Raw genomic sequence first — 12,332 nt, 5'->3', positions numbered from 1 at the left:
GACAAGGGAGACAAGCCGCTCGTCACATACCATGTCGATCATGTTGGTCCGATGGAGTTAACCAAAAAACGATATAATCACATCTTCGTGATTGTAGATGCCTTTTCCAAGTACGTATGGTTGTATCCTACACGAAGCACAGGGGTTGAAGAAGTAGTGATTTGTTTGGAGCGCCAGGCTGTTTGTTTCGGAAATCCGTATAGGATAGTGTCAGATCGTGGAGCTGCATTCACATCCCACCTGTTCAAAGAGTACTGCGATAGGGAGAAGATCCAACATTTGCTGATAGCAACAGGCGTACCAAGGGGAAACGGACAAGTAGAACGCATGCATAAAATAGTTGTTCCGATGCTCTCCAAACTAAGCCTTGAAAGCCCAGGGTGCTGGTATAAGCATGTAGGTAAGGTACAGCAGATCATAAACAACACTGAGCCAAGGAGTACCAAAGTTTCACCGTTCAAACTGCTAACAGGATTAGATATGCGTATCTCAGGAGATGTCCAGCTCAAGTCATTGATACAAGATTGTTTGATTGCAGAGTTAGATGATGAACGCGACAAACTAAGGAAGGAAGCAAGGGAGAACATTCAGAGTATCCAAGCGGAAAACAAGAAAGCTTTTGATTCAAAAAGAAAGGTCGAAAAGAAGTTCCAGCTAAACGATTTAGTAGCCATCAAACGCACCCAGTATGGTACTGGTTTGAAATTGAAAGGAAAGTACCTAGGGCCGTATAAAGTAGTCAGAGTAGGAAACCATGGAAGATACGAAGTTGAAAGGGTAGGCGAAGGTGATGGGCCTTATAAGACATCAACCGTCGCAGAGTACATGAAGGCATTCGGGACGAATCCTGCGTCAGGAGGGCCGATTGTGGGATGCGGTACTGGAGAGACAAGGACCACTAGAAGCGGTCTCACCTACTGATCTATTATCTTTCCCTTTCTGTACTCGATATTCCTAAGTTACTCGATATTCCTAAGTTATATTCGATACCCAGTAGCAACGTGAGTGAAAAGTGGCAACGCACCGCCATACTCACTCGCTGCCAGAATCTCGAAGAGTACAGTTTAATAGCACACGTATATTTTGTAAAACCTAAGTTAACAAGTCGAATGTGAATAAAGCATATCATTATACTATTTAAGTCAGCGTCATCTTTTCTAAAAGAGGACCCTGCATACATAATCCGGATGCAATCATACCCCCGCCCGCTGATTACCGCCTTTGTTGCTTTGATTTAATTATGCTTGAAAAAATTCACACGAAATCGCAAAGCCGAAAACTAAATGAATTGCATAAATCATTTATTAAATAACAATTTCAAAATTGACTTTTATGGGCGGTGAACAGATTAAAAGGATGCCAGGCGACGATAACATTTGCACGTGATAGTGGTAGAGTTGCAATTGTTTCTTGGGATGATTAGGGTTCCAGATTCTTTCAACATATAGACGAAGTTATTATCCATGTTTCTTTGTAGTAAGAAAATGAAGGTTAGTTCCTTTCCTTGGTTTCCAGTGAACTGATGTTTGCATGTAATGTTTGTGAAGACCAAAATGATTTCTTAGGACTTCAGATGGTTTGAGATTATATTAAAATACAGATGGGGGTTCTTGACTTCCAGAAGTGGTAAAACATCTTGTTTGGGTGTCTTCGTCTTGGTGTTGAGGTGTACTGTGTATCCGTAGGAGGATCTACCTGACTTCTCAGGTATTCAGATAGTATCACATTGTATTAAAGTAAAAATTTAAGCTTTCGGATCCCGGAATCTGAATCTTGAAATTGTCAAATTTAGGAACTTGTTTGCAATGAAAGTAAGGATCCCGACTGATTTCAATAGATAATTAGCGCATCACATAGTTCAACATTCTTTGATAATAGTTGGGCACCACTTTGGGCTTTTCAGGCTCCCCTAAATAGTCAGTAATCTTCTTTACCAATTTCCAGAATCCTGATGTCTCACGATGTGCGATGAATACAGCATTTTGGAAATAAATCGTCATAAACACAGGTGATAGCAGCGCCACAGTTAAGATCACGTAATTCCTGGCTGGTTTTCCTGAAAGTGGATCCATTGTATTGATGACATTTGGCATTTTGAAAATATATTTTTTTTCAGGAGAAATTTTTTAGATATATTTTAGATGTTTCTGCTATGAGATCTTTCGTTGACTGACTGACTACTGCCTTACAAAGTCGTGTTGACATATAGAGCTGTTTGACGTATAGTTCAGTGAACCCCTGATCTCGATGAGTCCTCCAGTGGTTGCTCCCATTTCCTCAATTCCGATTGGAAAGCACTTCAGCCGCAATACAATGCTAAAAAATAAAAGAAAATCAACTACCGGACACCGAGAAACACACATAAATTTATAGTTGGGCCATGGAAAACAATGAGATGGAAAGCGGGGCGGCTTTCTTTTCCATTCATCCGGATCCGGATCCCCGACTGAAGTGATTTTCTTTGTTTTTCGATGTGCTGGGAGCGTTGGTGCATTCAATGGAGTGCACTCTCTCCGCAAAGGAATACTTGAACTGCAGCAAGAAAAGACGCACAATACAAATGTGGAGGGGCTTTGTTTGAACACCGAGCTGAGCGTCCTGGCAAATACCATATATACACCCATATACTCGTGTATATCCCCAGACAAAGCCCCAACTCGTGTGCTCCATTTTGTCGGCTAAACGGTTAAAGAAAGAACGCAAATTTCTGTGTTGTTTGGTTGCAGTTGTTCTGGTTTTATTTAAATAATATTACACATTAAACGAAGACCCTCAAAGCTGGAACGTATGGAGCGGGTGAAAGCTGCAGGGAGATTAATTATTAGTACTAGATCAGCAAGGGGTTCCAGGAAGTTCCATCTTACATATCCTCGCGTGCCTTAATCAGAGTTTCCACCAGGCGGTGCAGGGGATAATCCCCAGTGCAGATCCTGTAAACACATGTGAAGAGAGGAAATCTGCGGGGAAATCAAGTTTATTATAGCCTTTGGTGGTGCTCATCTTTATATCACACTAACTTATCCTCCAAGCCCTTCTTTTTAAGCATATGGTGAACAAGTTCAGCTGTCACTGGACCCAATGGTTCATGTCCTGGTATAAGGATGTGCTCCAGCTCACTGAGAGGTTTTCCTGTCTTTACAAAGGCCTCGGCCAACTTGCGGTTGCGATTAGCTATAAGACAAATATATTTATTAAAATATAAGTATTTATATTAATAGTTAATAGCAATTAGTTACCATAACAACTAGTGACCAAATCGGATATTCCACAGGACTCAAAAAAGGTTCCCATGCGGCAGCCTGGGTAAAAAACATCCACAAACTGAAGCATCTCCAAAAATCCCCTCCGAATGATTCCACCCTTTGTGTTTTCATTCAACTCCATGCCATCTGAACAACCAGCCGCAAAGGCTATTATGTTCTGAAAAAAGGAAGAGGGTATTGTTGAAATTATAATTATTAATGCAGAAACTCACTCTCAAAGTGGAACAGATCTCCACACAATCGGCATCCTCGGTAACCACCACACGGAAAGTGGGTGACTTAAATATGTCGTGCAGCACTCGATAATACTTCTGATCTCGACAGCCCACTGTGCCCTCGGCAAAGTGATCATGCGCCAGCTCGTAGGGCAAATTACAGCCCACCAGGACGGAACATGGAATCTATATAATTAATATGATAAAAGGAAAAAGATTAGAGGTCAACGTAAGAAAATATTGAAAGCTTTAAATAATGGCTCTTAAACTATCTAAAATAGCCAAAGGAAAACTGTATAAATATACAAAAAAGTCTTTAAAAATCCAAGTTAAAATATACAATTTATGGAAAGCGCTATGATTGTTGAATGACTGAACATATTGTCAATCAATCATAATACACCCACAATATTTGGCGGCAGTTCAAAGTTCGGCATGTACTTGGCATTCATGTGGGTGGTGTTGATGATTTCGGTGAGCTTGCGACCGTCGACAATTTCCTCGTAGACGTACATGGGCACCTTTTCGTCAAGTGTCTGCGAATTCATCACATTCCGGCCCACATTCCTAGCATTCCAAGGGCAGCTCCTTGCCCCGCACAGCATGTCCTTCGGACCACTCCACCGTCACCAGATTACTGGCACCGCCCTCCAGTTTGATAATCCCCGCCAAATGGACTCGGCCGTCCGAACGTCGGATAAACACCTGGTTGATCGACAGCTGATCCATGGTCAAAAACAAATCCGAGATCCCGCAACCCCTGTCTTCCGACGCTCACTTTCTTCCGATTTCTGCAACAAATTTATTTCTTATAACTGAAAATTTTCACCAAATACGCGTGCATAATATTTGGGCCGAATCCAGAGATTGCCGATTTTATGTTTTGTTTTAGCTGACAAAGTCTAAAAAACAAAAGTGACAAGCAAGTCAAGGTGTAGAAAAGAAATATGTTTTATTATTATAAACTAATAGTTTTCATTTTAAATTTGTTGAAATTAAAAGCCATATTTATGAATTCTTTATTAGGACTGGTCAAACTAAAAAGGAGGGTCTCAAAATAACACTTATTTGCAATTACGTATTGCTTATTTCCATACTGAAATTGTAAAAAGTTTTATTTGACTTTTAAAAATACAAATCTCAGTAGACTTTTCAAAATAGATCATTTTGCTAAAATACCTTTTTTATTCGGTCCTTGGTTAAGTTTCGTTTAAGAATGGTTTTTCCTTCATTATTAAATTAAAAAAGCAATATCTTACAGTTTCAGATACCTTATTTTGGGCTTTCCCGTACCATCCCAGTGATATCTGTTCTAGCGAGGATTGTTTTAGGTATTTGTTCAATTTGGGGGCAAACAAGAGGCAGCAAGAACAACCGAATCAACAAACAACACCATTCCGAGGGCCTCTCGTCAGTCGTCCTGTGTGTATGTCCTGTGCGTTTTCTGTTTGCCAAGTGGGTGGTCATGAAATGAAGCATTCTTTTGCCAGAGAGAGACGGCCATATGGGGGTAGAGAGAGATAGATAGAGAGGGAACAAGTTGCAGATACTTTTGCATAAGCCGAGACGTGTGTAACGTACCAAATTGTTATTTATTTTTTGAAGTGCCTGCGCCACTGCCTCTGTATAAAGGTGTATCTGTGGAATTTGTAGCTGAACATGGTATCTGTGTTCCTGCCGGCAAATGTATGGGTGTGGGGATGCACAGATACATTGCTTATAGATACGTGCAACTTGTTTTGGGTCTTCACTGGCGTCTTGTTTGCTGTTTGACGTCACATTTTGCCAAATTTACCGTGTAATTATTGTCAAAGGCGAAGGGAAGCATCGGAAAAACCAGGAAACGCAGCCCACCACCCAAATAAGTGGAGTTTTCCCGGTCCTGGTCCAACCCACCTGATATGCAAATTTCCATAGCTTTTTCTGTTTAACCGTAGTCAGAGCGAACCGGACAGTTTGATTTCGATCCGGGGATTTCCATTTCATTTTTACCCACCTGGCCAACTATTTTGCACCTGCACGCGCCCAACACGTAAGCTGAATATTTGCTATAAGCTTGCCTAAACTGCACATCTGAAATGAACTAATAAACCAATTGAAATGGAAAAAATTTACCCTGTTTTACACATGCACAAAAAATGAATTCCAAATAAATTGAAATGCCTTTGGACTGAACGTGCATTAATTTTGCTGCTCTCCGAAAAATAATGTATGCATGAATGAAAATGATTTCATGGATATAATCTTTTGATATATTGCATTGTATCTTTTCCTAGTAATCTGTTTTCCTCGACCTGTTTCAATCATTTTTAAATTTATTAATAAATAATTTACATACATATTGTTACACACAGCGATGCATTAAAAAAACAGCCTATCACAGAGTGCAATCATACACAATAATTGTCATTCGGCATGGATTAAACGCTGTTTGCTAATGTAATCAAATTGGACAATTTCGACATTTGAACTAATCCGTTTACATAATCCGGATGCAATCATACCCCCGCCCGCTGATTACCGCCTTTGTTGCTTTGATTTAATTATGCTTGAAAAAATTCTCACGAAATCGCAAAGCCGAAAACTAAATGAATTGCATAAATCATTTATTAAAAGATTAAAAGGTTGCCAGGCGACGATAACATTTGCACGTGATAGTGGTAGAGTTGCAATTGTTTCTTGGGATGATTAGGGTTCCAGATTCTTTCAACATATAGACAAAGATTATCCGCTCCACCTTGTGTATTAGTTATTATCCATGTTTCTTGGTAGTAAGAAAATGAAGGTTAGTTCCTTTCCTTGGTTTCCAGTGAACTGATGTTTGCATGTAATGTTTGTGAAGACCCAAATGATTTCTTAGGACTTCAGATTGTTTGAGATTATATTAAAATACAGATGGGGGTTCTTGACTTCCAGAAGTGGTAAAACATCTTGTTTGGGTATCTTCGTCTTGGTGTTGAGGTGTACTGTGTATCCACAGGAGGATCTATCTGACTTCTCAGGTCTTCAGATAGTATCACATTGTATTAAAGTAAAAATTTAAGCTTTCGGATCCCGGAATCTGAATCTTGAAATTGTCAAATTTAGGAATGAAAGTAAGGATCCCTACTGATTTCAATAGATAATTAGCGCATCACATAGTTCAACATTCTTTGATAATAGTTGGGCACCACTTTGGGCTTTTCAGGCTCCCCTAAATAGTCAGTAATCTTCTTTACCAATTTCCAGAATCCTGATGTCTCACGATGTGCGATGAATACAGCATTTTGGAAATAAATCGTCATAAACACAAGTGATAGCAGCGCCACAGTTAAGATCACGTAATTCCTGGCTGGTTTTCCTGAAAGTGGATCCATTGTATTGATGACATTTGGCATTTTGAAAATATATTTTTTTTCAGGAGAAATTTTTTAGATATATTTTAGATGTTTCTGCTATGAGATCTTTCGTTGACTGACTGACTACTGCCTTACAAAGTCGTGTTGACATATAGAGCTGTTTGACGTATAGTTCAGTGAACCCCTGATCTCGATGAGTCCTCCAGTGGTTGCTCCCATTTCCTCAATTCCGATTGGAAAGCACTTCAGCCGCAATACAATGCTAAAAAATAAAAGAAAAACAACTACCGGACACCGAGAAACACACATAAATTTATAGTTGGGCCATGGAAAACAATGAGATGGAAAGCGGGGCGGCTTTCTTTTCCATTCATCCGGATCCGGATCCCCGACTGAAGTGATTTTCGTTGTTTTTCGATGTGCTGGGAGCGTTGGTGCATTCAATGGAGTGCACTCTCTCCGCAAAGGAATACTTGAACTGCAGCAAGAAAAGACGCACAATACAAATGTGGAGGGGCTTTGTTTGAACATCGAGCTGAGCGTCCTGGCAAATACCATATATACACCCATATACTCGTGTATATCCCCAGACAAAGCCCCAACTCGTGTGCTCCATTTTGTCGGCTAAACGGTTAAAGAAAGAACGCAAATTTCTGTGTTGTTTGGTTGCAGTTGTTCTGGTTTTATTTAAATAATATTACACATTAAACGAAGACCCTCAAAGCTGGAACGTATGGAGCGGGTGAAAGCTGCAGGGAGATTAATTATTAGTACTAGATCAGCAAGGGGTTCCAGGAAGTTCCATCTTACATATCCTCGCGTGCCTTAATCAGAGTTTCCACCAGGCGGTGCAGGGGATAATCCCCAGTGCAGATCCTGTAAACACATGTGAAGAGAGGAAATCTGCGGGGAAATCAAGTTTATTATAGCCTTTGGTGGTGCTCATCTTTATATCACACTAACTTATCCTCCAAGCCCTTCTTTTTAAGCATATGGTGAACAAGTTCAGCTGTCACTGGACCCAATGGTTCATGTCCTGGTATAAGGATGTGCTCCAGCTCACTGAGAGGTTTTCCTGTCCTTACAAAGGCCTCGGCCAACTTGCGGTTGCGATTAGCTATAAGACAAATATATTTATTAAAATATAAGTATTTATATTAATAGTTTATAGCAATTAGTTACCATAACAACTAGTGACCAAATCGGATATTCCACAGGACTCAAAAAAGGTTCCCATGCGGCAGCCTGGGTAAAAAACATCCACAAACTGAAGCATCTCCAAAAATCCCCTCCGAATGATTCCACCCTTTGTGTTTTCATTCAACTCCATGCCATCTGAACAACCAGCCGCAAAGGCTATTATGTTCTGAAAAAAGGAAGAGGGTATTGTTGAAATTATAATTATTAATGCAGAAACTCACTCTCAAAGTGGAACAGATCTCCACACAATCGGCATCCTCGGTAACCACCACACGGAAAGTGGGTGACTTAAATATGTCGTGCAGCACTCGATAATACTTCTGATCTCGACAGCCCACTGTGCCCTCGGCAAAGTGATCATGCGCCAGCTCGTAGGGCAAATTACAGCCCACCAGGACGGAACATGGAATCTATATAATTAATATGATAAAAGGAAAAAGATTAGAGGTCAACGTAAGAAAATATTGAAAGCTTTAAATAATGGCTCTTAAACTATTTAAAATAGCCAAAGGAAAACTGTATGAATATACAAAAAAGTCTTTAAAAATCCAAGTTAAAATATACAATTTATAGGAAAGCGCTATGATTGTTGAATGACTATCTTGTTTTTAATTTTCAAAACTAAACCATACTCACCTTCAGCTGCCGCATTATGATCTGGGATATCAGGACGAATTGCCCATCATCGCCGCGCTCGAATCCTTTAACCAGGGAGACTGCGTGGGCAGTGGGCTTTACTTTCCCCAGCAGTGTTTTGCAGCAGCTACTGACGAAAGTGGGCGGGATGGCAAATATTATAATACCCGCATCCCGGGCCGTGGCCACTATATCATCCACGGCCACCTTTGAATAAAAAAAGAAACATTAAGCATGTCAACATATTGTCAGTCAATCATAATATACCCACAATATTTGGCGGCAGTTCAAAGTTCGGCATGTACTTGGCATTCATGTGGGTGGTGTTGATGATTTCGGTGAGCTTGCGACCGTCGACAATTTCCTCGTAGACGTACATGGGCACCTTTTCGTCAAGTGTCTGCGAATTCATCACATTCCGGCCCACATTCCTAGCATTCCAAGGGCAGCTCCTTGCCCCGCACAGCATGTCCTTCGGACCACTCCACCGTCACCAGATTACTGGCACCGCCCTCCAGTTTGATAATCCCCGCCAAGTGGACTCGGCCGTCCGAACGGCGGATAAACACCTGGTTGATCGACAGCTGATCCATGGCCAAAAACAAATCCGAGATCCCGCAACCCCGGTCTTCCGACGCTCACTTTCTTCCGATTTCTGCAACAAATTTATTTCTTATAACTGAAAATTTTCACCAAATACGCGTGCATAATAATCCAGAGATTGCCGATTTTATGTTTTGTTTTAGCTGACAAAGTCTAAAAAACAAAAGTGACAAGCAAGTCAAGGTGTAGAAAAGAAATATGTTTTATTATTATAAACTAATAGTTTTCATTTTAAATTTGTTGAAATTAAAAGCCATATTTATGAATTTTTTATTAGGACTGGTCAAACTAAAAAGGAGGGTCTCAAAATAACACTTATTTGCAATTACGTATTGCTTATTTCCATACTGAAATTGTAAAAAGTTTTATTTGACTTTTAAAAATACAAATCTCAGTAGACTTTTCAAAATAGATCATTTTGCTAAAATACCTTTTTTATTCGGTCCTTGGTTAAGTTTCGTTTAAGAATGGTTTTTCCTTCATTATTAAATTAAAAAAGCAATATCTTACAGTTTCAGATACCTTATTTTGGGCTTTCCCGTACCATCCTAGTGATATCTGTTCTAGCGAGGATTGTTTTAGGTATTTGTTCAATTTGGGGGCAAACAAGAGGCAGCAAGAACAACCGAATCAACAAACAACACCATTCCGAGGGCCTCTCGTCAGTCGTCCTGTGTGTATGTCCTATGTGTTTTCTGTTTGCCAAGTGGGTGGTCATGAAATGAAGCATTCTTTTGCCAGAGAGAGACGGCCATATGGGGGTAGAGAGAGATAGATAGAGAGGGAACAAGTTGCAGATACGTTTGCATAAGCCGAGACGTGTGTAACGTACCAAATTGTTATTTATTTTTTGAAAATAAATAAAGGTGTATCTGTGGAATTTGTAGCTGAACATGGTATCTGTGTTCCTGCCGGCAAATGTATGGGTGTGGGGATGCACAGACACATTGCTTATAGATACGTGCAACTTGTTTTGGGTCTTCACTGGCGTCTTGTTTGCTGTTTGACGTCACATTTTGCCAAATTTACCGTGTAATTATCGTCAAAGGCGAAGGGAAGCATCGGAAAAACCAGGAAACGCAGCCCACCACCCACTGAAAAATGCCACAAGAAATGAGCAAATAAGTGGAGTTTTCCCGGTCCTGGTCCAACCCACCTGATATGCAAATTTCCATAGCTTTTTCTGTTTGCCCGGGACCCCAGGCATATATTTGTTTAACCATAGTCAGAGCGAACCGGACAGTTTGATTTCGTTCCGGGGATTTCCATTTCATTTTTACCCACCTGGCCAACTATTTTGCACCTGCACGCGCCCAACACGTAAGCTGAATATTTGCTATATGCTTTCCTAAACTGCACATCTGAAATGAACTAATAAACCAATTGAAATGGAAAACATTTGCCCTGTTTTACACATGCACAAAAAATTAATTCCAAATAAATTGAAAAGCCATTGGACTGAACGTGCATTAATTTTGCTGCTCTCCGAAAAATAATGTATGCATGAATAATGAAGAAAATGATTTCATGGATATAATCTTTTGATATATTGCATTGTATCTTTTCCTAGTAATCTGTTTTCCTTGACCTGTTTCAATCATTTTTAAATTTATTAATAAATAATTTACATACATATTGTTACACACAGCGATGCATTAAAAAAACAGCCTATCACAGAGTGCAATCATACACAATAATTGTCATTCGGCATGGATTAAACGCTGTTTGCTAATGTAATCAAATTGGACAATTTCGACATTTGAACTAATCCGTTTACATAATCCGGATGCAATCATACCCCCGCCCGCTGATTACCGCCTTTGTTGCTTTGATTTAATTATGCTTGAAAAAATTCACACGAAATCGCAAAGCCGAAAACTAAATGAATTGCATAAATCATTTATTAAATAACAATTTCAAAATTGACTTTTATGGGCGGTGAACAGATTAAAAGGTTGCCAGGCGACGATAACATTTGCACGTGATAGTGGTAGAGTTGCAATTGTTTCTTGGGATGATTAGGGTTCCAGATTCTTTCAACATATAGACGAAGATTATCCGCTCCACCTTGTGTATTAGTTATTATCCATGTTTCTTGGTAGTAAGAAAATGAAGGGTAGTTCCTTTCCTTGGTTTCCAGTGAACTGATGTTTGCATGTAATGTTTGTGAAGACCCAAATGATTTCTTAGGACTTCAGATGGTTTGAGATTATATTAAAATACAGATGGGGGTTCTTGACTTCCAGAAGTGGTAAAACATCTTGTTTGGGTGTCTTCGTCTTGGTGTTGAGGTGTACTGTGTATCCGTAGGAGGATCTACCTGACTTATCAGGTCTTCAGATAGTATCACATTGTATTAAAGTAAAAATTTAAGCTTTCGGATCCCGGAATCTGAATCTTGAAATTGTCAAATTTAGGAACTTGTTTGCAATGAAAGTAAGGATCCCGACTGATTTCAATAGATAATTAGCGCATCACATAGTTCAACATTCTTTGATAATAGTTGGGCACCACTTTGGGCTTTTCAGGCTCCCCTAAATAGTCAGTAATCTTCTTTACCAATTTCCAGAATCCTGATGTCTCACGATGTGCGACGAATACAGCATTTTGGAAATAGATCGTCATAAACACAAGTGATAGCAGCGCCACACTTAAGATCACGTAATTCCTGGCTGGTTTTCCTGAAAGTGGATCCATTGTATTGATGACATTTGACATTTTGAAAATATATTTTTTTTCATGAGAAATTTTTTAGATATATTTTAGATGTTTCTGCTATGAGATCTTTCGTTGACTGACTGACTACTGCCTTACAAAGTCCTGTTGACATATAGAGCTGTTTGACGTATAGTTCAGTGAACCCCTGATCTCGATGAGTCCTCCAGTGGTTGCTCCCATTTCCTCAATTCCGATTGGAAAGCACTTCAGCTGCAATACAATGCTAAAAAATAAAAGAAAAAGAACTACCGGACACCGAGAAACACACATAAATTTATAGTTGGGCCATGGAAAACAATGAGATGGAAAGCGGGGCGGCTTTCTTTTCCATTCATCCGGATCCGGATCCCCGACTGAAG

At 39.8% G+C, this 12,332-nt stretch overlaps 2 protein-coding genes and 2 long non-coding RNA genes across 5 annotated transcripts; all 4 read right to left on the bottom strand.

Annotated features, from left to right (window-relative positions):
- Positions 1 to 1,284: 1,284 nt before the first annotated feature.
- Positions 1,285 to 2,206, bottom strand: LOC139353890 (uncharacterized). The gene is made up of 2 exons (XR_011605000.1): positions 1,826 to 2,206; positions 1,285 to 1,772 (listed from the first exon to the last, which is right to left on the bottom strand). It is a non-coding gene; the product is annotated as an uncharacterized lncRNA (long non-coding RNA).
- Positions 2,207 to 2,845: 639 nt separating this feature from the next.
- Positions 2,846 to 4,393, bottom strand: LOC139353887 (glycerol-3-phosphate dehydrogenase [NAD(+)], cytoplasmic-like). The gene is made up of 5 exons (XM_070998109.1): positions 3,886 to 4,393; positions 3,476 to 3,664; positions 3,237 to 3,420; positions 3,018 to 3,171; positions 2,846 to 2,957 (listed from the first exon to the last, which is right to left on the bottom strand). Exons 1-5 carry the CDS (start codon positions 4,081 to 4,083, stop codon positions 2,861 to 2,863), a joined length of 822 nt encoding a protein of 273 aa, XP_070854210.1. The 5' UTR covers positions 4,084 to 4,393; the 3' UTR covers positions 2,846 to 2,860.
- Positions 4,394 to 6,063: 1,670 nt separating this feature from the next.
- LOC139353889 (uncharacterized) lies at positions 6,064 to 6,947 on the bottom strand. Its single transcript, XR_011604999.1, has 2 exons — positions 6,588 to 6,947; positions 6,064 to 6,545 (listed from the first exon to the last, which is right to left on the bottom strand). It is a non-coding gene; the product is annotated as an uncharacterized lncRNA (long non-coding RNA).
- Positions 6,948 to 7,607: 660 nt separating this feature from the next.
- Positions 7,608 to 9,418, bottom strand: LOC139353886 (glycerol-3-phosphate dehydrogenase [NAD(+)], cytoplasmic-like). Of its 2 annotated transcripts, XM_070998107.1 has the most exons (6): positions 8,924 to 9,418; positions 8,653 to 8,859; positions 8,238 to 8,426; positions 7,999 to 8,182; positions 7,780 to 7,933; positions 7,608 to 7,719 (listed from the first exon to the last, which is right to left on the bottom strand). In XM_070998107.1, the coding sequence occupies exons 1-6, from the start codon at positions 9,119 to 9,121 to the stop codon at positions 7,623 to 7,625; spliced, it is 1,029 nt and encodes a 342-aa protein (XP_070854208.1). In that variant the 5' UTR covers positions 9,122 to 9,418; the 3' UTR covers positions 7,608 to 7,622. The 2 variants fall into 2 exon arrangements, with proteins under 2 accessions (XP_070854208.1, XP_070854209.1); XM_070998108.1 differs by lacking the exon at positions 8,653 to 8,859 and having other exon boundaries at positions 8,924 to 9,416.
- Between the last annotated feature and the right edge of the window lie 2,914 nt (positions 9,419 to 12,332).

This window comes from Drosophila suzukii (genome assembly GCF_043229965.1).
Source record: "Drosophila suzukii chromosome Y unlocalized genomic scaffold, CBGP_Dsuzu_IsoJpt1.0 scf_Y1, whole genome shotgun sequence".
Lineage (NCBI taxonomy): Eukaryota > Metazoa > Arthropoda > Insecta > Diptera > Drosophilidae > Drosophila > Drosophila suzukii.
This window is presented reverse-complemented; position numbering and strand designations above follow the sequence as displayed.